Genomic DNA, 24,934 nt, shown 5'->3' with positions numbered 1-24,934 from the left:
CCAGCACCTTGGCAGAAATCTGTGGCAGCGTGACGCCCACCATCTGGAAATCCCTTGTCCCAGGAGCTGTGGCTTTGCAACATCAGGTCACCATGCCCCAAGTCTCCTCTGAAGTCCCTCAAACGCTCCCCCCAGGCACAGGTCCCTTGTCTGTTCTCACTGACGCTTCTTTTGCCCCTGGGCACCGCAGGGTCAGTTTGGTTTTCCTTGCCCGACAGCACTAGCTTTTCTCTCCCGAATCTCTGCATCGTGCTGTCTGGACCTATTTTCTTCTGAGAGGAACTGCTGGCTAAGGAGCAAGATTGCAAGTGTCTCTTTTATTCAGCTAAGCATGAACGGCATCCCACGGCGGAGCATCACTGCAGCCACGACTTATCCCACAGCTCCTGACCTCGCAACCACTCGCACTGACTGGCAACCGCCTTTCCAGCACGAGATCTCCTCCAGGCTCCGTGGCCTCCAAGTCGGCAGAAACGCCGCCAGCGCTGGCGCTATCAGAGCTTTCTGAGGGTGCAAACCTGGCACGGGGACTCGGTTTATTTAGTGAGTCCACCCAGAGATCTCATCTAAAGATCCTCCGTTAGTGCCTTTAACAGTGGAAATCCATTTTGTGTGCGCGCATCACAGGCATCAAATCATTTAGGTCAGGTTTTCCAACCAGTATAGTGATTATATTTAGTCTTTGCTAAACATTTAGTGAGTTTAGTACTTAGTCTATCAAGCTCTTAAAAAAACCACTTCCAGCTCTGGAGTTTCTATTTTGTGGATTCAAAAGTAACTTCAGAGCCAGGCAGCTTCTAAAAACAAAAATCAAATTAATAAATGTAGCTATATCTAGACAAAAAGGAAAGTTCTTAATAAAATTAAACACTTTGAACATGAGGGACAGAGCTTATGGGCATATATACAAAATCATTTAATCCATTTATAGTAATTAAAACTCTCCCATTTGTCTCTAAATTCTTAGCTCATATCTGACAACAGAAAAAAGTGCCTTTGAAACTCAGCTGTCAGTACATTGGGAAGAGAAGAAATTTTGGACAATTCTGTGATAAAAACCTACAGCAGCCTTCCCCAAACTGTCGCACATCATCCCTGCCTGAGGAAACCCACCCATGCCAGCACCGCTCCTGGGCACCGTCCGCTCCCGCTGATCTTGTGAGCAGGGTGTAATCCTCCCCCAAACTCTCCAAATGCTCCCAGAGCCACGGAGAAAGCAAACACAGTTTGACAAAGCCCGTGCTTCAGCATTAGACCGTATTTTTGCATGGCAGCTGCAGCTTCAGATCCCTCTCCACCTCCTCAATAACCGGATTTTGATTGCACGAGAAGCCACATTTAAAAACCATAATGACAGCCCCCACACAGGCACACGCTGGAAGGACTCGGTAATGCAAGTGCTGAACAGGGACGCGTCTGCACCGTCTCCTCTCCTCGGCTGCTTTCCCCGGGCTTCACTCTCTTGCCAACCATGACAGTTTGCTTTTGCATGGCCCATTTTTCCTTACTGCCCCTGTTTGTTTCCCTAAACTCAGAAAAAGCAGCCGGTGGAGTTGGCGCTCGGCGTCTGGAGCAGAAGGCAGGTCCAAACGCACTTTGTCAGCTTTGGCGTGGTTCCTCAGCTGCTCACCATGGGCTGCACAGTGCCGTGGCTGGTTGCACCACGGAGGAGCACTGCTTTGTGAGCTGCTCCTCTTGCCCAAGGTGCTCTCCTTCCTGTCCCCACCACCTCCCTTCCCATCCCCATCAGCACCGGTGAAGGTTCAAACCCAAGCACTGGTCTCCAACCACACAACTCTGCCTCCTAACAGCCATGTGGATGAACAGCATCCTTCCCTATGACCCCTCACGTGTTAAAGAGTTTAATCAAAAGTGGGAACAATTGTTATATCCCTTATTGCTTATATTCACGTGTTGCAATTATTCTCCCAAGTTTGTGTTCTGTATTTCTGCCACAGCAAACTGATCTGATGTATGGAGGTTTGGGTAAAAAGGTTGTGAACATGTCGAGCTGTCCTTCCACAGATCCTCCTTCTCCTGAGCTGCTGCTGAATGCATATATTCTGAAAGGAGATTAGGACGAGGGCACTAATGGAAGGAGGAGAATAGTTCATTTTAACAGCCGTTGAAAAAGGATTATAGCTTTCCATTTTTTCTTGGACACAAAGGTTAAGTCATCCTTCCCCTTTGTTAAAATGCTTTAATTCTGCACAAATTGGACTGGACATGTAAGAGATTTATTCCTAGACACGGAGATGTTATTAGATTTTATGTTTCACCACATCATGTGGTGAAGACAACACAGATATTTTCTTCCTTTCCCCAAACCATCCTAGAAGAGAATGGAAAGAAGAGCTGCGCCCAGGGCTACTGTACACCAATATTATTAAAATGCATATTCCTGAGGGACAAGTGATTGAAAAGGGTTGCAAAAGGGGGCTGGTACTGAACAGTCACGCCTGAAACACCTGAATTACAAGACCACCAGTACGGACTGTAACAAAACTGGAGGCCAGAGTTGCAACAAATCTACTAGTACTGAGGCTATGTTCACACGAAGCCTATGTGAGGGCTGAGCCAGCCTCTCATGGGGAAGGAGAAACTACGGGTGGGCACAACAAGGATGCTCATCAGGGTGAATTCCTACCTAATGATGTTTACAGGCATTTGGGGTTTGATTTCACTGGAGACGGGATTTTTTCCCCATTATTTCTTTGGTGAGGGGTGGTGGAAAGCAGCACCTACGGATGCATTCACTCTACCCCTGGCTGCTCAGACACAGCGGCCATTCAAACAGGCTGGTCCAGAAGATGAACGCTTGTGTTACGGCTTTGTTTCCTAAGGAAGTCCAGCAGGATCCTACCTCGCTACTAACACGTCCTTTACAAAGCCTTACCAGGCACCAGCAAATGAAAGCTGAGCTTGAAAATACATTTGCCAGCACCAAGGTTGGTTTCCTCCCTCTCCATTAAAGTCTCTTATCTGAGGCACTAAGGAAGCGGCTTGCACAGCACTCAGCACTGCAAACCCCTGGGATTCCCAACTCCAGTTTCCCCATTCAAGCACAGATGTTACCTTTTTTCCTACTCACATCCTTGAAGAACGTCATCTAATCACATGCATTTCATCAAGACATCATTTTTTTTTTCCCCTCCACAGATGTCTCTCTTTGGAGTCTGTTGCCAGCATTCAAAAGCAGCAAGAACCCCAGCAGGGACCTCGAGTGAGTTTTGAGGGCAACCAACAGCGTTTGCACGGAGGACACACCTGTTTCTGGAGGCTTCAAAGGCAGCCTGCTTTGGTGAACAGGTAATATCTCCAGTTTGACATTTTCCGAAGTGGCAGCTAAAAGCTGAGTTGCCTCTAATAAGGAGCAGTGCTCTGTGCTCGTGCCATCAATGGAGAGAATATGGTCGCCAACATGCAACGCGCCACATCTGCAAAGGAAACGGCAAGAGAGGTAATTGTACACATAGCCAAAATCCATGTCCTCACAGTTGGGAGCAGAAACATACAAAATCCAACGGGGAATGACTGTGTGAATTCATGTGAATTTTTTTTCCTATCTCATTTTTTTACTTCCAATTTGAACCTTAGGTTCAAGCGTTGCCCAAAATACCTACTAAGATGCTTCGTGCTTGAGTCAGTGCTGCTGGTGGCTTGGGAAGCATCTTTTAAGTTTTCAATAGTGCCCACTCATTGCTAGTCTGGATGGCTGAGGGCTCACCCAGCAGTGTAGCCAAGTCCTACGAGCCAGCAGTTCACTTGAGCAACACGACTAACCGCAGCAAGGGCTGCATCACGGTCTGCCTTTCTGCATCCCCATGTAAAGGCTGACTAGCTGACTTGCCCATCAGGAAAATGCTCTAGCCAGAAGTCTCCAGAAGAGGTGTTTGCCATTCCACAGCTCCAGGGCAGTCAGATCTGAGGTTTTTAAAACAGAGTTCAGCTTTCACATGCACTGAGTTACATTCATTCCCAGTGAGGAGCGTCCACTGGTGTGGGGTCAGGTATTTTTAGCACACTTAGTGCTACGAACATGTGGACATGGCCATGTCAAGACAAGGCAGGGAAGAATGGTATATAACTAACAAGGGGACAAAAAAGCAGCGGAGAAAGGAAAAGCAGAGCTAAGAGCAGCCTGTTCAGATCTGTACCTGTCCACCACGCTGGCCGGCTTGATCTTGTCGATGACAATGACCTGCTTGTTCCGGTGCGTGCTTGTCGTCAGTGTGATTCCTAGCGTAGACCCCGGAGTCTTTGCTATTTCAACTAGTAAAGGACCTGAAGCATTTGCTACAGTATCTGCAAAACAAGAGAGCATCTGAAGACACTCCTCATACAGCCTTTTCCATCTCTAAATGCAGGGGGTTGGCCAATAGTGCTGACTTGCCCTGTGTATCAGCAAACCTGTAGTTTGGACATCCTACAGTCTGTATCACGCGGTAACTTAACAGAGAAGTAAACTCAAGGAGCAAAATTGCTTCTGCGCAAAATATATACGATAACGAAGTGAAGAGCTATTCCAACAATTCATTCATGGAAACAACCCCCCTGCCTCTTTTCTTGGGGTTAAATAGCAAGATCGAGGAAGAGACTGCTCAAAGGCTCTGCAGCAGTCACGTCAACGGTATTAAAAGCACAAAAAAGGAAGATCGGGAGGACATCACTGTTATCGGCTTCTTCCCAAGCAAACAAAAAAGGAAAGGCACAAAGAAACAGGATCCCACTTTCTGAAGTACTCGGAAGTCTTGTGTGCTGATGAGCAGCACAAGTCAGTCAACCCCTCTGTGCTTCAGCACCAGCTTCGAAATATCGCCCCAACTGCTCGTTCCAGCTCCTCCAGCATGACGGTGAGAGCAGAGGCAGAGCACTACCTACCTGCATGCTCACAAAAGCCTCCTCGCTCTCAGCAGACCACGCAGGGCTAACTCATGTTTAAAAGATGCATTTCTGCAATAAGCTCAATAGATGCTGTAAGTGAGACTATGAAACTCCTACGAAATGGCACCTGTTAGCATAAGCCTGCACCATACCTATTCATCTCTTCTGAGGAAGGGGGAGGAAAAAAAGAAAGCCTGTGTCTCTGGCTAATTAGACAGAAATTCCCTCCACCTCTATTAGACACGTTTGCTTCCAGATTACCTAAAGCCAGCGTAAAAAGGCTGGATTCACAAACGCGTTATCACCACCACACAACCCACAAGCAGCACCCCATGTGTAGTTTGACCCCCCCCACAAGAGCACTTCACGGAAACCCAGCCATCCGCTCCAAAGGAAAGGCCAGCAGAGTCCTCCGAGAGCCTGATGCCTCCTCAGCCCTTAATTATTCATAGTAAGGCTTTTCTCTCCCACAGCTATGCTCCGCTAAAAATGCTGATGCTACTTGGCTCCAAAACTTGATGCCTCATTCTTGCTCTCTGATAAACAGGAGCATTGATGCAAATCTCAGAAGCTAAGCCACAGCGAGGTCTTTCCTGAGATTTGTTGAAGATGCTGAGCCTCTGGAGATAGAGTTTTCCCTTGGAAATTTCCCCTGGGCATCAGCCAAGGGAATGTTCAGGCTCTGGTCTACTCACAGTGCCCTTTTTCCCAGGGGAGGGAGGAGGAGGAATGAGCCACGTTAAAGGTTATGCAGGCTTCAAATAAAACACTGTTTATTCTCAGCTGAAAAGGACCGCTGGGGAGACCTGCAGGCCCTGGCAAAAATCACAGCCCCATTCAATCAAAAGATACACAAAACACCCAGCTAAAGCCTGCGGAAGGTGGACTTAAGCCTTCGTTAGCAAGGCAAGCACCGAGAGACTGAGGATCTCTTTCAAGAGCAAACACCAGCTATATGTTGGTTTTGCAGCCCGTGTGTGTCCAGCACATATCCTCTGAAGAGGGACAGAAACTTATATTTATCCAGCTGAAGGGAAGGAGATAGGGGGGGAAAAAAAATCATGGAAAACAGCTTGCTGGAGTGGTAGACCTTTCTTTGCAAGGAAAATACCTACTCCTCTCAGTTTTACCCAGCATCCAAGCTTCTCGGCTTTGCCAAGTGTTTCCCAGAGCAGGTCTCAGTACGATGATGAGAGGAAAGGGCTTTGGGTACCTTCTCCCGTGCCAGGACCTACGTATCAATAAGACCGTAGGAAACCCCAGCCCTGCCTCCAGCCCACGGTCCCTCCTCCCACCGCACACAGCACGGGCCACCTCGCCATCCCTTCTAATTCTCATCTCCAGTGGCAGAGATGAGAATTGCTCCAAATCCATCTTATAGAGGCATTTATTGGGGAAATACAGCCAAGCCTCTATTAATTATTCTAGGGAAAGATTTGGCTCAAATCAAAGGTCAGGAGTCTGCAATTTAGCAATATTTGTGAGGCGTGATTAACATGGGGCTATTACACCAAAGCTAATTTAAAAAGAAGCACGGAGAGGCCGGGGCAGGCCGTGCAATAACCTTGCTGTAGGGAGTCAATTCGCGTCGCTGCTTTGGCACCACGAGGTGTTTTTGCACCATCATGCACAGCCGCAACCTCACCCAGCAGCTGTGGAAAAGGCATCCGCGGCTCTCCTGCATTTCACAGCAAATTTCACCTTACTTAAAGGAAGACGCTCTCTTGCAAGCCAAGAGGCTCTAAGCAGTTATTCTGGAGGCTCAGCATTCACAAGATACTGAACTCAAATGCTGTTCAGCGTGTACCAAGGGCCAAAAATCACACCGTTGCAGAACAAGCATCACTGAGACCGGTGACACCAAGTTTAATACGGATAAAGCAGCTTGCATCATTTCTCTAAGGTTTTGTTACCAAGGAACAGAAAAACCACGTATGCGTATGCTACCTTGCATGGCCACGCAGATTTTCACATAAGGGTTTGAAAGTGTTTTGCAAGCAAGGAATTGTGCTTCCCAGAGGAGGATGGTACCATTTTACAGATTGGGAAACTGAGGCACAGCTGTCATACAACTTGTCCATAGTACATGTTTGTTTAGTGGATAGTCAGGAAGGGTCCAGAAGAGGATCCCCAGAAGAGGATTCCGGGTTGCTGGATGAATGATGTTACACCTCCTGACATTGCTGGGGGAAAGCACGTATGCTATCTTCGTCCATCTTCAGAAACAATATTTTTAGTAACCAGATAAACCTTTAAGCCCTCCACCTTTTCGAAGACATCTGCTCTTTTTAGGTAGCATTGACTAAATGAATAGGATAAATAAATTGGATAGGACCCTGTGAAAATTCAGTATCAGCAGCTCTGGCCTGAATCAGTCCCGGGAGCCCAGTTAACATCTGCCCCCAAATCCTGCCTGCATTTTTCCTTCCAAACCCAAATTCCAGCCATTTCAAAAAGTTCACATGGAAATTCAGCAGCCACCAGGTCACTCACCATAGATCTAATCAACCCTCTAATCTTCTCCACCAAAACAGAAGGAGAAAAGCCTACCAAAACTTGCTCAAGTACAGCAAATCCCATCGCCCTGTCCACCCGGCTGACCCCAGGAGGACACAAAGGGCTGTGCAAAGCCCGCTCACACCCCTACGCCGGAGGGGTACGCACCAATGTCGTGAGGGATGCAAGGGAGACAGAGCCTGCTCCAGGCAGCCAGACACCCCAGTGCCGAAGGTACAGGAGGGCTGGTCACCCCACCACTCAAAGCTGGGGCTTGGCAGGTGTTTTCTTAAAGATCTTTCTCTCAACAGCTTATTTTGGAGGAAATGCTGTGGGTTTGGTTTTTTCCTTCTTGCACTAGATTTCCTCGAGCCCCACCTGGCTTTGCTCACCTCCCTAAGGAGGGATGGTCTTGTAAGCAGGCTGGAAAGTGTTCTGAGCACTTGCCTAGGGGATAAGTGAGGTGTGCCGGTAGGGGAGGTTTTTGTCCCTGCTGTAATGGCATTTTTGGGAAGAGGAGGAAAAAGAAAGGAAAAAGGAAAAAGGAAAAAAAGGCGAAAGGAAAAAAAAAGCAAAAGGAAAAAAAAGGCAAAAGGAAAAAAAAGGCAAAAGGAAAAAAAAGGCAAAAGGAAAAAAAGGCAAAAGGAAAAAAAGGCAAAAGGAAAAAAAAGGCAAAAGGAAACAAAGGCAAAAGGAAACAAAGGCAAAAGGAAAAAAAAGGCAAAAGGAAAAAAGGCAAAAGGAAAAAAAGGCAAAAGGAAAAAAGGCAAAAGGAAAAAAAAGGCAAAAGGAAAAAAAAGCAAAAGGAAAAAAAAGGCAAAAGGAAAAAAAGGCAAAAGGAAAAAAAGGCAAAAGGAAAAAAGGCAAAAGGAAAAAAAGGCAAAAGGAAAAAAGGCAAAAGGAAAAAAGGCAAAAGGAAACAAAGGCAAAAGGAAACAAAGGCAAAAGGAAACAAAGGCAAAAGGAAACAAAGGCAAAAGGAAAAAAAGGCAAAAGGAAAAAAGGCAAAAGGAAAAAAAGGCAAAAGGAAAAAAAGGCAAAAGGAAAAAAGGCAAAAGGAAAAAAAGGCAAAAGGAAAAAAAGGCAAAAGGAAAAAAAAGGCAAAAGGAAAAGAAAGCAAAAGGAAAAAAAAAGGCAAAAGGAAACAAAGGCAAAAGGAAAAAAAGGCAAAAGGAAAAAAGGCAAAAGGAAAAAAAAGGCAAAAGGAAAAAAAGGCAAAAGGAAAAAAAAGGCAAAAGGCGGCAACCCCCTTGCAAATGCAAACAAAATAAACCAAAAACTCCTAGAAGAACCAAACCAGGGAGCTGCCCCCTTCCTGACACAGCCCAGCGGCTCGCGACCCCTCCACCTTCATGGGCTCCATTTCCCCCCTGCCACCGCCCAGCAGGTACCAAGCGGTCGCCGGCTGTGGGCACTGCCAGCCCTCCGCTCCGTCAGCGGGAGAGCCCCGCAGGCCTGAAAACGTCCAGCCTAAACCCAAATGGGCGAGGGGCAGCCAGGGGAAGGGGGAGGAGGAGAAGGACACAGCAAACGGCTTTGCTCCTTCATCGTCTCTGGCAGAGAGCTTCCCCCCTCCACGGGTCAACCCTAAAGGCTTGCAGCCCCGTGCCTCGTGGCATGGCACGCACAGCTTATTTACAGAGTGACTATCCAAATGCCACCGGGTTCTGGCCGATCAGTTTATTTGTTGGGTTGGGGGTTTTTTCCTCCCTTCTTTAAAAGGCCCATAAGGTAGAGTGTCGCCACAGGAAAGCATCTGTTTACTGCAACGTTTATCTGGCATCAGGAAGGGGCAGAGATTTTCCTGATGCCCAGGGGAGGTGCATGCCCAGTTCCCACTCCTTTTAAATGGAAATGGCAGATTAATTTAATTCCTTGGGTGGCCTTGAGAAATCTCAGCCAATTTGATTAAAAGCCTGCCGCGGCCCCATCCTACGCCGGCCTCCCCAGTGAAAGCCCGGCAGCCGGGGGATGCTCGGTGGCGGTGGCAAGCGGCTGCCGCGTACCTCACGCCGAGAGCGGGGCTGGCCCCGTGCAGCTCATCCTCGGCGCACCATTTTGGCTGGGAAACCACGCAGCCAGCTGGGGAACGCCGTGATTCAACACTCCCCCGCAGCAGCCTTGGTCTCTCACCAAGGACAGATGCAGAAAAACAACTTTCCCTCCTCGAGGGTCAGCCCACACCAGCCCAGCGCATACAGTTGCAGCAGAGAGCGAGCGCGATGCAAAAAAACCTCTATTTTCCCCGAGGATAAACAGGCCGAGCACCGCTTCATGGTGGTATCCCCAGCTCTTAGAATGAATCAAGCGAACTGTATGGCCACGTGTCCCTCCAGGCCCTTCACCAAGTTTTCAAAACAGGCATTAGGAGTGCTGCCTTCAGCCTAATGACGTCCTCACACTGCTTCCAGCACCTGCTCTTCCCTTCCCTCATCGTCTTCCCGTGGCTGGTAAAGAGAATGGCTGTAACAGTCGTGATTTGGGAATGATGCATTCATCTCCTGTTGCAGTCATTAGCTGTTGCCTGGCAAAGCTGTCTGCAGAGATTGTTTTAAGCTGCATCATCTTGCCTTAAAAGAAAGCAGGGCAAGTATATCCCTTTACAGGGTTGGGGAGAAGCAGTCTCTGTGCAGAAATAATCTAAGGAAGAGGTTGTTTTTACATCTTGGGAAGTATCTGGCCGTGGTCCACTGTATAGCAACACAAGACGGAGAATCACTGCATAAAACCCTGCCATCGCTCTGTGTTCGCTCAACCCTAACAGTTTTAGGTGGGAGAGTTACTCAAGAAGAAATACCAAGACACCTTCATGGATGGCTATTTTTGCTCCAAGTCGGGTTTTAAAACAATCAACTTTCTGCAACGTAGGCACCACTGCGCAAACGACAAAAGCCCCCAAAAGCCCCTTTCCCACGCACCACTAATTGTTCGCTACCGTTCAGACTTGACAGCTCTGCGCAAAATCCCTCCTTAGTTCCGCCTGCCCCTCCCGGGCAGGGCTGCCAGCCCAGCCAGCCTGCGAGGAGAGGAACGGCCGTCCCCGACTGACCGCTGCAGAGTTACCGCAAGCACAAGCACGTAGAAAGGTACACAACAGGGTGCGGGTAGTTTCCGTTTCCCATCATCTAAGCGTTTCCTCTTTTTCATGAATACCAGACCATTTCTAAAGAGAAGCCACTCCTGTAGCCCGGCAGAAGCCAGGCAGCGTGCCAGCAACTGCTGAGGCATCGGGTTTTCCTTCCAGCTCTCTTCCAGCGCCTGCGTGGCACGCGGCTGCCCAGGTCCTGGCAGCCTCCTCCCCCCGAGGAGACCCCCAGTACGTCCACGCTTGTGGAGCTTCTGCTGAAAGGAAGGGGAAAGAGACTCAAGAGGAAGCAGAAAGCCCTCGGGGCTGGCACGAGGAGCTCCCTTATCCTGGTGCAACCCTCTTGCATGTTGCACGGAGCGAGTTCTGGCGTTCTCAGCTCTCTTTCCTTGGGGGTGGCGTGGTATTAAACTCCCGCAGCTGCAGATCCTTTTTATTTCCCTCCTCGCTGATAAATCAGAAAACAACCTGGTATCACGAATTCCTATTCCTCACTGGATCCTAGGCTCAGACGTGCTGGACTGGTTTGTGAGATTTGCGGAAAAGACTCCAACCTAGTCCAGCTTGTGGCTCCAGTGGAGGCAGAAACCCCTCTGGAGACGTATATGCAACATCAAAACCGAACACACAGCTCAAAGAGCTTCCAGAACCAGCACAGCTTCGGACTCTGTGGTAACCTTAAACTCATTAACGACACTCCCTGCAGTAACAGCTGTGTGTCACAAAGCCAGCTCAAAATGACTTTACAGTAGCTAATAATAAACCCTTTCCCAGGGCTTGAAACTGAAAATCAAATGAAAAAAAAAAACAAAAAAAACCCCAAAAAACCCCAAAAACCACCAGCCCTCCAAATCCTCTTAATATCTACTGTGTAGAACACTTTTTAGAAATACCCATCCTCTGCCCTCCAGTAAATTCTGTCTTATTTGGGGTCAATCAGTTGATCACCCCTCATTTATTTCAAAAGCAGATCTGAACTAACATTTCTAAGAAAGGGAATAGTTCCAGAATTAAGCAGGGTCAAAATTCAGAACCGAAGCCACAGCCACATCAAGTCTCTGCCTGCTTGCAGCTCCCTCCTCTGCACACATTTAATAGTGGTATTCGCAGTGCCGGCAGAGCGCTCCAGCCCCCTTTAACTCCGACTTCTCCTACGCCCTCTTTGCCTACATTAGAAAATCCCCTTTTTCCCCCCTCCTCTAAAACCAGTCATCATTCCCATCGAGACACATGCGATAAGGACATTTCAAATGCATTCAGCTAAGCCGGCTTTGAACTCTACCCCCTACACCCACGCTGGCAGCGCCTTGCTCAGCAAGTTTTCCACTGAAACCGAGTATCCCAGTTACTGTGTCTAGTCTCGCATACTTTCCAGGCGGTCAGAGAAAATGCCACCACAACCGTCTTGGCCTTACCCATGATGGTCACATCATACTCGATCTGGAAGAGTGCCTCCTGGCTGCACTGCCGCAGGATGTTGAGGGCATCGGCATGGGTCATGCTGTGCAGAGGGATCCCATCCACGCTCAGCAGCCTGTCCCCAATTTTCAAGGACCCTTCCCTGTAGGAAGCCACAGGCAAAAGGTTTTTTTGTGTATATGTACATGTATTTATTTATATTTAGATTTATTTTCTATATATATATTTATATACAATCTATATTTTGTATATATATTAAATATACTTATATATTTTGTGTGTGTGTACATATATATATATGTGTGTGTGTATATATATATAAAAAAAAATATATATAAAAAAGTCAATTACTTTGATCCTGTAGGAATTGAACACTCCTTGGGACAATAGTTTGGGTTATTTATAGTACCAGGCCCATCATACTAATTAGCGGCATGAGAACAGACAGACTGCCTCCTGCTTTCTAACACAGCATCAGCTCTTCATCTGCACTGGGTTAATTCAGCGGCCGCCTCTGGAAGAGGAGTTTCTGCTTGTAACTATAACATCTACACATGGGTCAGCCTACGAGCACCGGACCCATCCTCCCCACCCACCATAGGTCCCACACCACCCGTGTCGTTCCACATCACCCGCACGAGAAGCCTTGGGGAGGCACCAGCAAGGAGGACAAGAAGGACAAGAAGGACACGCATCCAAGAGCGCGGCGAGAGCTGCTGGCCCGTCTTGTGAAAGCAAACGTTGGAGGTGCAACACGAGCATTACCTGTCTGCTGGGCCACCCGGCCTCACGTAGGTGAGCACCAGCGGTCTGGACTTGTGCCAGTCTTCATGGGCTCCCCCTGTAATCAAACCGGGAAAGCCGTAAGTCACTGGAGGTTTGAAAGTCTGAATGAGAGTGCTGAGAAAGGAGAGACATTTATCACATAACAGCTGACACAGCCTGAAAGCAAAAAGACTGCCCTGGATTAAGCAGCTGGCAGTCCTTGAAGGCTGCACGACATGCTCTCCAGGACACACTTTCGGCTCTCAGCTGAGGTTTACTGACATTCATCTTCCTACTTTTCTCTTCCTGCTTCTTCCCAGACCACCTCTGCCAGTGCTTGTCCCTCTCTGTTTTCCACTGGAGAAGCTACTAACCTCTCAGCACGAAGCCAAAGCTGTTGCCTTCCTTGTAGAGGGACACCTCGATGGTCTTGGGAATAATGCCAGCACTGCTCTCTGGCACTAAAGGAAGAGAGGAAGACCCAGTTACCCCAGATAACCCTTTTCCACACCACCCTGCAAAATAATACCAAAACTCCTCCAAACGGCATTGAAATGAAAGTCCAGCCCAACATCCGTATTGTATCTTCCCTGTTTGGAGGCAGAAAGAGCCCAACCCAGACGCATGAACCTTCCTCAGAGCCAACCATCATGTTTTAGGATGGTTTCACCAGCTCAGTATCGTGCATCTCCCTTCAAATTTGTCTTGGTTAATGCTCTGACATTCAAGTAAAACCATCTCATTTATCAACTGGCTTTAATACATTCAGCATTACTCAAAAGCCAGAAGCTTCTGCCGCAGATGGAAACTTATTAAAAAAAAACAGTAGCAGCGTAAGGAATCAAGTCACTGGCTGACCTTAAAGAAAATGAAAATCCCAAATCCTCAGTGCAAAAGGTTGCGGGTTTTTTTTCCCTTACCTCTCATATTTTGACGTTAAAAAAAGATTAAGTCAATCCTTTAAACTGATCCTAGGGGCAATTCAGTAATTTTATGTTAAATACACAGTACTATTTAATGTACAAAAGTAAAGAGAAAAAGAAAGAAACTGTTTCTGTCCCCTGCCATCCCCTGCTATTTAATAATTTATTGAACTACTGCAGTGAATATGGGACAATTTCCCAGTCTTCTCCATCCAGAACCGCACACGGCATTTCAGCCTGGTCCACCCCGAAAAGATCCATTCCTAATCTTCAAACCAAGCGCAACGAACGGCCACGAGGATAATCAGAAAAAAGCCCGAGAGCTTGACTTCCACCTGGCAGATCGGAGGGGAAGGCTCCCCTGGGCACGTCCGCGCTCGCGTTTCCCCTTGGCTCGGGAGGGGAACGTCCCCGCTGCCCTCGCTGCCCACGGTGGTCCTCGCTGCCACCCACCCCGAGGGCTTGCAACCTGCACCCAAACGAGCCTTAAACTAACCCTGCAGCTAACCCAAAAGACGTACAGTGGAGGCACGGTACCGCCTTGCAGGCGGGCAGCCCTGGGGACCAGGCTACAGCGAGGCCAAATAAACCCCCCAAACGCCGTCCCCCACGCAGGCGCTTTGCTCCTGCTGCTGTGCACGGACTGCAGACAGGGGCACAGCCGCAAAATACTCCAGAAGGGAAAAGCTCAGGGCACAGGAAGGCTCCCAGCTAAGGGGTGATACTCGCATACCAAGAAAAGGGTATAAAGCATCCACAAATGAGTTCAGAAACCATCCGATTTCTGTCCTAAGCATCCAAGCATGAAGTTCTGCAACAGCCTTTTGTAAGATCAGTGGGGAGCGGGGAAACCTAAGCTAGTGTTAATGCAGGGCTTGGTTTATTTATGGAAGAGGTGATATGACACAGTGGCCTGAAAACTAGACCTGGACTTGCAAGGTCTCTTCCAAAGCAGGAAATTACAAAGTGGCAAGAAAAATTCAAACCCAGGAGCACGAGCAATGGAATAGCGCTGTATTTCTGCTCCTTGCCCAGGGAAAGAGAAAGAGAGAGGCAGGTGCGCACAGCAATAACAAACCCAAACCGCAGATAAAAGCCCACAATAAACTGGAGCAAGGCAATAATTGACAATTCCCTGTATTTTGCAGTGCCTCTTTGTCGGGATTAGTCATAAAGAGCATCAAGAATCTCAAGGGAGAGAAGTCGCTATTTCAGTGTGCTCTTCCTGCTCAGCCCGAGGCGGGGACGCTTTGCAGCGCTGCTATCGATTGAGCCATGCGGTACGGGCACTGCTCCTCGGCTGGTAAGTACGGCTTATCAGATTCCTGATAGCCAAGCTCACCGCTAAGGAGAAAGGTTAAGAGTTGTCATCTCTAGGGAGCATAAGAACACGGAAAACTTGAGCCACAGTTTCTTTTACCAGGATTGTATGCAAAAGCTAACTAATGTTTACAGCAGAACAGAGGGGGATGATGGATAGAGATTCAACTAACTCACATTACATTTTTTTTCTTCTTAGGGCTTTATACGGTCATTTATATATTCAATACTTTTCATGTAAAGGCAGCAGCTATAGCAAAGCTATGAAGTGTAAGGTAGCTTCCTATCGGGGGCAAAACATTTAGATTTCATTAGTTTTGTTTTTCCTGTCGTCTTATTTTTAGTGGTTCTGTTTCTTCTGCCCAATCATCCTCTGATTGATCTGGGTAACTGGATGAGTAATAACTGGGGAGATTGTTTTCACAACAGAAAGACCGCGATGAGAACCTGTATCGAGGAATTTGTTTTAACCAGAACAAACAAATGAGGGCAAGAGCACATAGTCTCCCACGTCAGGACACAAGCCCTGTTCATGTGAGTTGGGCTTGCCAGCTTCTGCCGGGGCCCCTTAGCTGGAAAGCAGATTGCTTCAGCTTCCCTTCTGAAAACACATAACATTTCAAAGCAGCTTGAGGAATAACGGCACTTGCTGCAGTTCAGAAAAGAGGAGCTGGCAATACATGCTTGAGACTGAATAAAACCTCCCGTAGCCACGCTCCAAAAGGGAAAAAGAAAAACAAGCCGAAGCAGCATCGGGAGGCAGATTGGCCTGTGCTACCAAGTCACTCCGAGGCAAGACAGACCTAATCAGCCATCTCCCGCCGGCGTGCATGAGCAGGCACCCACTGTGCCGGAAAAAGCGCTCTGCTCCGACTGCGCGCAGCGCTGCAGCATGCGCCGCGGCGCTGCGAGCAGATGAAGGCAGAACGTCAAAATGCCCCCGGATACTGCCTTGGCCATGACGGCTAATGCACAAGCAAGCCCATCTGTACCCCAGGACAAAAAGCAGCCAAGAAAAAGAGAGCAGCGTTCTCCGAGAGGCACCCACCGGCTGGCGGAAGCTCATACTCTACTTCCAGCACTACCCTTTCGCCCACGTTTTTCAGCAGGCTTATGATCTCATCGTGCCGCAGCTTGGTCAGGTTAATGCCATTCACCGACTTGATGTAATCCCCGACGTTCAGCTGGTCACTTCTGCGAATAAAGAGGGAAAAAAAAAAAAAAAAAAGGCAGCGGTAGCACAAAGTCTCAGCTACGCTCAGCCTGGATGTGCCCGGTGAACCTTTGGTAACTGGGGGACTTCCTGAACAAGCCACCAGCGCTGGGCTGATCTCAGCTGTCTGATGGCATGTGCCTGCTATCGGAGAGACGTGCTAAAATCAAAGGCACCTATCTTTCCCAGTGGCAAGTGTTCAGATCTGTACATACAGCAACAATCGCGGTATACATGTTCACAACCTCTCTTTTTGTTGCTCAGTTCCCATTCACGTAGAGCACTCAGTCAAAGAGAAGCATACCAAGAGCTGTCTGGAAAAAAAAAAAAAATCCAGCACGGAAAAAGGAAACATCTTCCCTTTTGCTTGTTCTCTGCAAAATTGTTCAATTACTCCTTCCCTTTCTCTGCTTCTTGGAGCCTTTCTTCTCCCATTCCTTTTCTGAGCCAATAAAGTTACTTACGCACTCAGCATGCAGAACAGATACAATATTAAACCACTTAGCTTGATCAAGATGTATTGTACCGTGCAGCTCTCCTGACAAGGCTGCCTAATTTCACAGAATCCCAAATATCCCTACACAAAATTTCAGAGCATAATTGCACAGAGCATAGGAAATGACTCAAAATAGAAGACATTCTACTTACTGAAGCAACAACTTTGCATTCTGGGGCACTTGAAAAAAGGGAGTCGGGCGCCAACTATTTTAATTATAACCATATTCATTCAGTAGCTAGAACATGCAACTATTCCTCTCCCGTTTTACTGTGCTCTCTGCACCCCATTTCTGTTTCTCACCTTGCAGCCAGTCCTCCTGGCCTCAGATTGGAGACTCTTGGCTTTCCATCTTTGTCCGTGCCACCCGAAATGGTTAAGCCAAGGGTGCTTCCTTCCTTCTTAATCAGCTCCACGATGGTGACCCCTCTGAATTCCTCTGAAAGATCAGGAATAAAGACAAACATCTCAGTGGAAGGCACATTCCTCCCAATCCCAAGAACACCCTTTTCCTATAGGTGGTGGGAGAGCAGACCTGAGATGATTTCTACAATTAGCTTCAGTTTATTTAAAATGAAGTTGGGAAACAGAAGTGTGTCTTGGTGGACCTGTAGCAGTGGAGGGAAGGCGTTGCATGTTATGTATTGCAGGCAAGACCAAGCAGGACAAAGCAGAGGAGTGAGGGCTTCTGAGAGGATAAAAACTTTGTGTTTCAAGGTACCGGTGGCAGTGGAGGACTCAAAACCAGGGTGATGGGATCTGGGTAGTGGTCTAGGGACACTACCTCAGGAATTATGTTTGATATGGAGCAGGGTGGGTGTTAGGAGGGCTGCGTGACAGGCAGGCACAGTTACCAGGTAGGAGGATGCTGTGGACTTGCAGTAGCTGCCTGGATGGACAGAACAAGGTGGCTCTTAAAATATTGTGATTTAAAAAAAATATTGTGAGACATCAATACAGTTGGGAGATAAAGAACATAAGGTGAAGAGGGGGTGGGATCCTGCCATCAGCAGGGGAAGGAGGGGGGAGGCATGAACATTCATTCACAGCGGTTTCCCCACCCATCGGCACCTGGTCTATGTCAGACTTCCTCCATATTGCCCACCTCATCCACAGCTGGAATTGAAGACCTTTTTAAAACATAACGGGCTCCACATGCACTGCAAGCCATAATACATATGGCAGGGTCAGGCTTAGGGGACGCACGCCCCACGCCAGCTGCACCAGTACTGGCACCAGTACTGCTTCTCCGTTTGCTGCATTTTACCTTCCTTTAGTCCAAGACAACACCCTTGTTTGTCCAGCACCTATATATAAGCCCGACTTGATGCCAGTTTTGATCCCATTACAGCTCATTTCGGGGTTTCACAAAAACAGGATCCCTAAACTATTCCAGCTTCTGGAGCTGACATGGAGGAGGGGAGTAAGTTAGCAGGAGAGCCAGCACCGGCCCGAGGAAAGACCAAGAGCTCTGCGGGCTTGGCAAAAGGCAGCTCCGTGTTAATCCACGTGGCAGCACTCGCGCTCTTTGCTCAAAGGAGGAGGACCTAGCCCTGGGACAAACCAGATGACTTTCATGCCTTGCCAGAGCCTCCTCTAAGAAGCTTTTGCAGAATTTGTCTACAACACGATCCATCCACCTCCGCCCTCTCTGGTGTACTGCAGTCTCCCACAATTTTACAGGAGGAAAACAGTCTCCCTCACACAGGGCGCCTTTCTCCCAGACCGTGCAGGGGAAGGTGGTGACGGGCATTGGCAGCACACGGCAAAGAGCAGTCCCACAGCTCAAGGACTAAAACCCACACTGCAAATGGCCCAGGAGGTTGTTCGCACAGCAAACCCCATCAGGCTTAAATGAGATGCTCTACTTGGAGAGGGAACATTTGAAACCTCTTGCACACTATGATTTCCAGAGCAAGGCAGGGTCTCTTAAATAATGTATGGACACAGAAGATCCGTGCAGGGCTTCCCCCCTCCGTCCTCTTTCACTGGAAGAAAACACGGTGTCATTTGGCATCGTGGTGCCTCATCGCTAGCACTTTGCTCCTTGTGTAATCCCCCTATAACACCAGAAATTGCACCTCACTTCAAGTCCTGCTCTGCGCTACCTGTTTTATAAAGCACTTCCAAGAATAATCCGTGCACTTGATTAACGTGAGTGGGGAACCTCTTTGCAATCTAGTGCCAGTCTGGAAGGCTTTCAGGCACTGCTGGGCACCATTTAACGTGGCACTGGCAGCTCATTGTAAAATGTCAGGTCCATAATGCTTCTGCTTTTTGAACTCAGTTTTGATCCCTTGCCAACTACAGTAACTCAGTTTTCAATTCACCAACCTGGGATCCCAGGGGCTGCCAGAAACTTTGTGGGGGCTTCCCGCTGTGCTGGAAGGAACAGCATCCAGCAAATTTCTTCTCAACTACAGATGTGGCTGATCAACACAGATGGTGCCACAAGGGGAGATTATTAGCTCTTCAATGGGGTTTAATTTTGATCCTGGATAAGTGTTTAAAATGAGAACTCCCAGAGTACAATTACCCATTGTTATGGGTTCAAGGAGAAATCACTGCTCCGAAAAAAGGCAAGTCCCCGAGATCAATCTGTCAAAGTAAGCAATAAGGGATTTTGACTAACGCCTCTATAAATCTACTGCCGCTATCACAGACGCACACAGATGTAAAAGTGAGCTGGTTAAGCCAGGATCTGGTCCTTCAAGACATAGTCTTTAAGTGCCATATGAAGGTAGTCTTGGATTTCTTCTCTTGGCATATATGCTTGGATTTTCCTGCTCAAAGCATCCCAGGGCAAGAAGAGCACACCTGAATTTTGCCCTCCCCATCGAGATGCCTTGAGCTGGGCTCATTGGACAGACTGGCTCTTGTGAGCGGGGAGTCAGCCGCTCTCCATCAGGGCTGGGGTACGGTGGCAACGCGTTGCAGCAGCCCCAGAGGACGCAGAACATCCCCTAGGAAAACTGCCAAATGACAAAGCAATGGCCCCGTTTCCTCCCCATCCCCTACAACACACTAAACCAAACCTGTGACCAGGTCATTAATGGTCAGAAGTCAAAATCAAGCCCTGGGCTTTATGAGGAAGGAGATGAGTTGTCCCGAGCAGCCCATCCAAACCTGCCGGTGTGCCGCTGGCAAAGCCCAGCACCAACGGCGGCAAACGTACCACCATTTCTCCACTCCCGCTTCAGCCCCCGGGGGTGTTTCTGCACGGGAAGGTTTCTCTCACACAAAAGTCTGCTGTGACTGACTAAATATCAAAACAAACTTAGTCACACGAGGGAAATACAAAGCTTGCCAGACACTGCCAGGCTCCCTCCCCACCCGGTGAGCTCAGATGCGGCAGCGGTTCTTCTCTCTCTCCTTTGCTGCTGTTTTCCTCTGTACGGGTGTCAGCCCAGCGCAGAAACCCGTCCTGTCCCGGCTCCCTGTAACCACCATCAACAGCTCCATGCCAGACCGTGTCTGCACCAGTAACATACCACTCACTGAGACCAGTTACAACCATCCATTCCTGCCTTCCAGCAAAAGCCTTGCTGACAGATGCACCAAAATGGGTGTTTGGGGGGGGTTTTACCCATTTTAGGGGTAGCCAGGTAAAGTGTAATGGATGCCCCAATGTTTTGGAGCAGGAGCTGATCCCCTCCTTTACCTGGGATGCTTTGCCTCCTGGAGACCAGGGCTGCGTCCATCCCACCGGAGTCCTTGCTCCCCTTCGAGTAAGGGCCATCGTCTGCGAGCAGAGCGAACACAGAAGCTGAAATTAGTACCAAAAGCAACAAAAAACGGAACCAGAGCACTTCAAAAAGTTTGTTCTGGTGACATCGGAATTGGGATCACAACCGTATCACAGACTGTAGGCAAGAAAAAAAAAATAACCAGCCCCGGCTTTGCACTGCACTGTGCAGGCTGTCTTGCTTTTTAGAGAGGGAGGGAAAGCAACAAGGCGGCAATAACATTATCTGATTTATTCTTCTTGGAGCTAATCCGTTAGGAGAGAACAAAATTCCCTTACTCCTGTAATTATGTGGAACAGCTGAGGACAGAGAAAGCTGTGGCATTAGTCTCACAAGTTTTAAGCCTGTCATTATGCTTGTGAAGAAACTTACGGTCTTTGGAAATGGAGTTATACATCAGGACACTAACAGGGCACTAAATCACTACACTTGAATGAAATTGCCTATTCGGATAGATCCCATTATTTCAAAGTCACATTTTCCTGCTGCTGTTCCAGCCTCTGTACAATATAGAGAGCACCTTCTCTTAAGTGATTAAAAAAAAAAAAAAAAAAGTCAGAGGAAAGAGAAAATAGTATTATGCACGGTAAATGCACCATGCAGCGTAAATTGAAATTTAAATTTAAAGTATTTAAATATCTTTGTATTCTCCTATTGGAAGACTCCTATATGGGATAGAGGTTATTTGCAGAGAAGGGAGCATGCTTCTACAGATTTCATTGCCATCCATCTAAACTGTCTATTTTTATGGCATTTCCTAAAAAGCTAGAGCTTTTTCAAATCAATAATTTCCTGTAACCTTATAGTATCACGTAACTCCCATTCTGAGTGACCACACTCCTGGATCGCCCTTCCTAATTCCCCAATAGCTGTGAAGGTTTAGAAGTTGTACATGATAGTTTAACTAAGGGTTACTGAAAACCTCATCCATTCATTCCCGTCCGCAGTCCTTCAGTAACTTGTATTTATGTTACAGAGAAGTTTTTTGTCTCGCTGGGTACAAAGGGAACTACGACTTTTGTTCAGCCCCATTCCAGACAGCGGTCTGTACGCAGAGCAACCAAAACCAGTGTTCACTTTGCTGGCTGCCCGCTTTCCCCCCAGACAGAAAAATGATGGTGTACATTGAAAAACTGAATCACGTGGGTTCCACTTAACGACTAGGAGGGGAATTTTGCTCAAGGGCTTAAGCATTTTTTTCAAAGTCAAATGACATAAGGTTCCACCTAAAGTAATTTCCAAAACAGCAACATTTTTTTCTAATCTAGTTTTATTTCTTGTCGTGCTAGCTGAAGTAACTTCACAAGGTGACAAAACTCAGTGAAAAGTTTTGGCTGGCCCAGATCTGCACTTCCAAGCATAAAAGTTTCAGCTGAAAAATAAGCACCCTTTAGAGTTTTGCAGCCCAAATTTTGCAGCCCATAGAGGGATCATGTAGATATCCAGACCCTGGACTCTTCTCCTGCGTCACTTTGAATGCTTTTCCATCACCGCTGAACTGAAGGTTTCGAAGGAAGCAAGAACCTAGCACTTGGCACTAGACCATCACCAAGCTATGCCAAGTCATTGCTGCCAAAACACATTGAACCTTGATACCCAAGCAGCCAGGACCTCTGTGAAACAGGGGAACGAAGCTCTGCCTTTCAAAAAATAAGGGGAAGAACAGGTAGGATGAAACAGCACTGTCCTGACCATGGCGATCCTGCGGTGTTACTCAACGCTGACAGTGAAAGCAGCAGCACCTGTCTAGAGAATTACAGCAAGCACCAGGGCAAGACGTTGACTTCAGATAGGTGCTGGTACAGCCTGGCATCAACTCTAAGAGCAGAAGGCTTGAAAATGAAATTTGCATTTTTAATAGCAACGGTTCTTTGGGTGATGGGGAGGCCAGGGTCAAGGTTAATCTGGGCTTAATGACTCTGGAAAGAAGTTTAATTTACTTGGGACAATTTAGCAGCATCCTTTTTTTTCTAAAAAAAAAAACCCAAAGCCACACGCCCATCTCTTCTTCAGTAGCTTTTTGATAGCGATGAAGGTTCAGAGCTTTCAATCTCTGCCACTGTTGGCCATGTTCATCTTAATTTCTCTCTTCAGAAGGTTTTTCCTAATATCCTGCCTCACCCTCTCTCTGTCACCCCACACCTTGCAGAACCACAGTCAGAAAACAGGGATGGTTTGGGAGTATAAAACCAGATCCAGCTGCTCCCTGCCCACACCGCTCGGCCCAGCAGCTACAACCTTCCTTCACGAGGAACCCCAAAACAGCAGCTCAGGATCCCCAGCACGAGGTTGCTTTTCAGTGCAAGAGGTGAGTCTGCAAAAGGCTCCTGCAAAATATCCTGGGACATCCAGGGCTGGAGCCTCTCAACGCCACAGGAGCATCAGCGCGTCTTTGGTCACGCAGGACACCGAGGATGACAAGGGCCATGACAAGGGATGACAAGGGCCACTGCAGCGTGCAGTCACTTTCCACGCAAAAGCATTGCCGCCGGCTCTGACCCCAGGTAACGCGCTCAAGGCAGGAACGTTCTGCTGCGGACGGGAGCCCTGTGTTCCCGGGAAACCACGCAAGATGGTTCGAAGCCAACTCCATAATCTGCTGGCAAAGTAAAGCAGTCAACCATCTGCTTTGCATAAACACACTGCCCTGGACCAGCCAGCCACCAGCACCCTTCTGTGCTTCATTTCCCCATCGCAACCCCAATCAATATCGATATGAAACCCCGGTTTGCTAACGGTTACCCTCCCTACCCCAATAGCTGTTGGCAAACGTGCCTTGGCTACCATCTCAGCAAGCAACCAAGTTGCCCACGCATTAACAACAGCTTCCACCACCAGCCACGTGGCCAAGAGCAGCGACCCGAGCTACAGCCACTGCCGGCAATTTGCAATGCACCCCCCCGCACAGTCCCGCGCTGCTTCGTTGACAGCCGTATCAGCTGGCAAATAATTAGCACCGGGGCTCCCCTTCCTCTATTGCTTCTCCCTTCCAAAGTCAGTTGATTATGCAAAAAATGTTTGATTTTTTTGCTCATTATCTGGCTAAAATGTTTGAACAGGAAAGGAAGCTGCCACACGCCGCCTGCCGAAGTGTGAATTGGCATTTGCTTGCATTAGCATCCCCGCCGCGTGGCTCTTTGTTCATTTTCAGCCGATTTCCTGCTCTGCCACTCAAGTTGGTATTAACGGAGTCACTTTTTTCTGAGCTTTCTTTTTTGTTCCTTTTTTTTTTGGGGGGGGGGGGGGGGGTACTTTGTTTTTTTTAAAAAAAAAAAATTCCTTCTCTTTGAGCTCTTAGTCATTTCTCCTGCCTAGCACAGCATTGATTCAGAGGCGAGGCTGGTAACTAGCCTGATTGCTCAGTCAGCCCAAATCGCAGCACCAACCCAAGCACTGAAAATTCATGAATCTCTCTACTTCTTAAAATTGGGAAAATAACTTCCGTGGTTTTTTTAAGCCTGCACAGGTTCTTTTTGCAAGCAATCAGTGCTGGAGCCATTAGATGTGTATTTTTCAAGCTTTTTCTCTCACACCAAGTGGGCCAAAAATTTTCCAAAGAAAAAAAATTGTGATTTTCAGTCAGCGGTGTTAATGCCGGCTCTAGATCTTTCAGAAAAGCTCACCAAGTACACAAGACCGCCGATAAAACCGAGAGCACAACACTTTCCATATATTGATCCCATGGGAATCCGCGACAATAGAGAACAGTTCCTGTAAGTTCTTTGATGATCGTTTTTGTCGTTTCAATGTCTTACCAACACCAGGGAGAGAAGAGCTCCCAAGTCCCTACCCCTACACGTGTGGCCACGAACTCCCCCGCCCTGCAGCAGCAGTGGCCTACAGTAGCGTACGTCTCATACAGTGACAAAAAAGAAGAGGTAATCCCATCTCATTCCCTCAAAACCAAACTTGACAGATGAAGGAGTAGGAAAAACATCTCCTTGCTTAGCAGAAGTACCAGGGGCAGGAAGAAGGGAAGGTCAGGGCAAACCCCAACATCCCGCCCTGCTGCCAGACAGTTAATGGCAGCTCTCAGCAGGGCCCAAAGTCAATGGCACTTCAGTGGCTCCAGTGCAGTGTGTCACCTCCAGCCAGGGCACTGTAATATTTTATGCTGTTCCTGTTTGATTGAGATTTTGTGCCAGTGGCACCCAGGTTTCCAGGCAGAACAACCCAGGAGCTAAAGATCCCCATCGGAGGCACCGTCCCCTTGACAGGCAGCAAGGAAAGTGGCACAGGTTTTCCCAGGAAGGATGAGGTGGGGAGAGAGGTCAGCAACACACAGGTATTTTCCAGTAACTTTCACCCAAATAAAAGAAAATTGGCAGATTGAGTCTTCCTTTGCTTCCCCAAAAGGGGAAACCCCAGCCGGGATTCGGGGCAGCGCAGCGAGGAGCAGCTACTGCCCTGCAAAACGGCTCGGCCACGCGGCAAGGGCCCGGCACGGGACCGCCGTGACTGCAAAAGAGGTGGCCCAGATCAGCCCAAGTCTGGCTCCCGAGCGGAGCAGGCGGCTCAGCCTCGGCAGGAATCCATCTGTTTCCAGAAGAGCCCTGCTGTGCACAAGACAAAGTGGGGGGGGAAGAA

At 48.1% G+C, this 24,934-nt stretch overlaps 1 protein-coding gene across 1 annotated transcript in view; it reads right to left on the bottom strand.

Annotated features, from left to right (window-relative positions):
* Window positions 1-24,934, bottom strand: part of GRIP2 (glutamate receptor interacting protein 2) — a 151,678-nt gene that overhangs the window by 41,685 nt on the left and 85,059 nt on the right. The window contains exons 2-9 of the mRNA XM_075513855.1: window positions 20,263-20,343; window positions 16,905-17,040; window positions 15,941-16,086; window positions 13,024-13,110; window positions 12,650-12,725; window positions 11,881-12,026; window positions 4,158-4,305; window positions 3,268-3,437 (exon numbers count right to left, since the gene is read on the bottom strand). Coding sequence (XP_075369970.1) covers window positions 3,268-3,437; window positions 4,158-4,305; window positions 11,881-12,026; window positions 12,650-12,725; window positions 13,024-13,110; window positions 15,941-16,086; window positions 16,905-17,040; window positions 20,263-20,343 — 990 coding nt within the window. The remainder of the gene's footprint in view (window positions 1-3,267; window positions 3,438-4,157; window positions 4,306-11,880; window positions 12,027-12,649; window positions 12,726-13,023; window positions 13,111-15,940; window positions 16,087-16,904; window positions 17,041-20,262; window positions 20,344-24,934) is intronic.

The sequence above is a fragment of the Mycteria americana genome, chromosome 11, assembly GCF_035582795.1.
Source record: "Mycteria americana isolate JAX WOST 10 ecotype Jacksonville Zoo and Gardens chromosome 11, USCA_MyAme_1.0, whole genome shotgun sequence".
NCBI classification, from domain to species: Eukaryota; Metazoa; Chordata; class Aves; order Ciconiiformes; family Ciconiidae; genus Mycteria; species Mycteria americana.
This window is presented reverse-complemented; position numbering and strand designations above follow the sequence as displayed.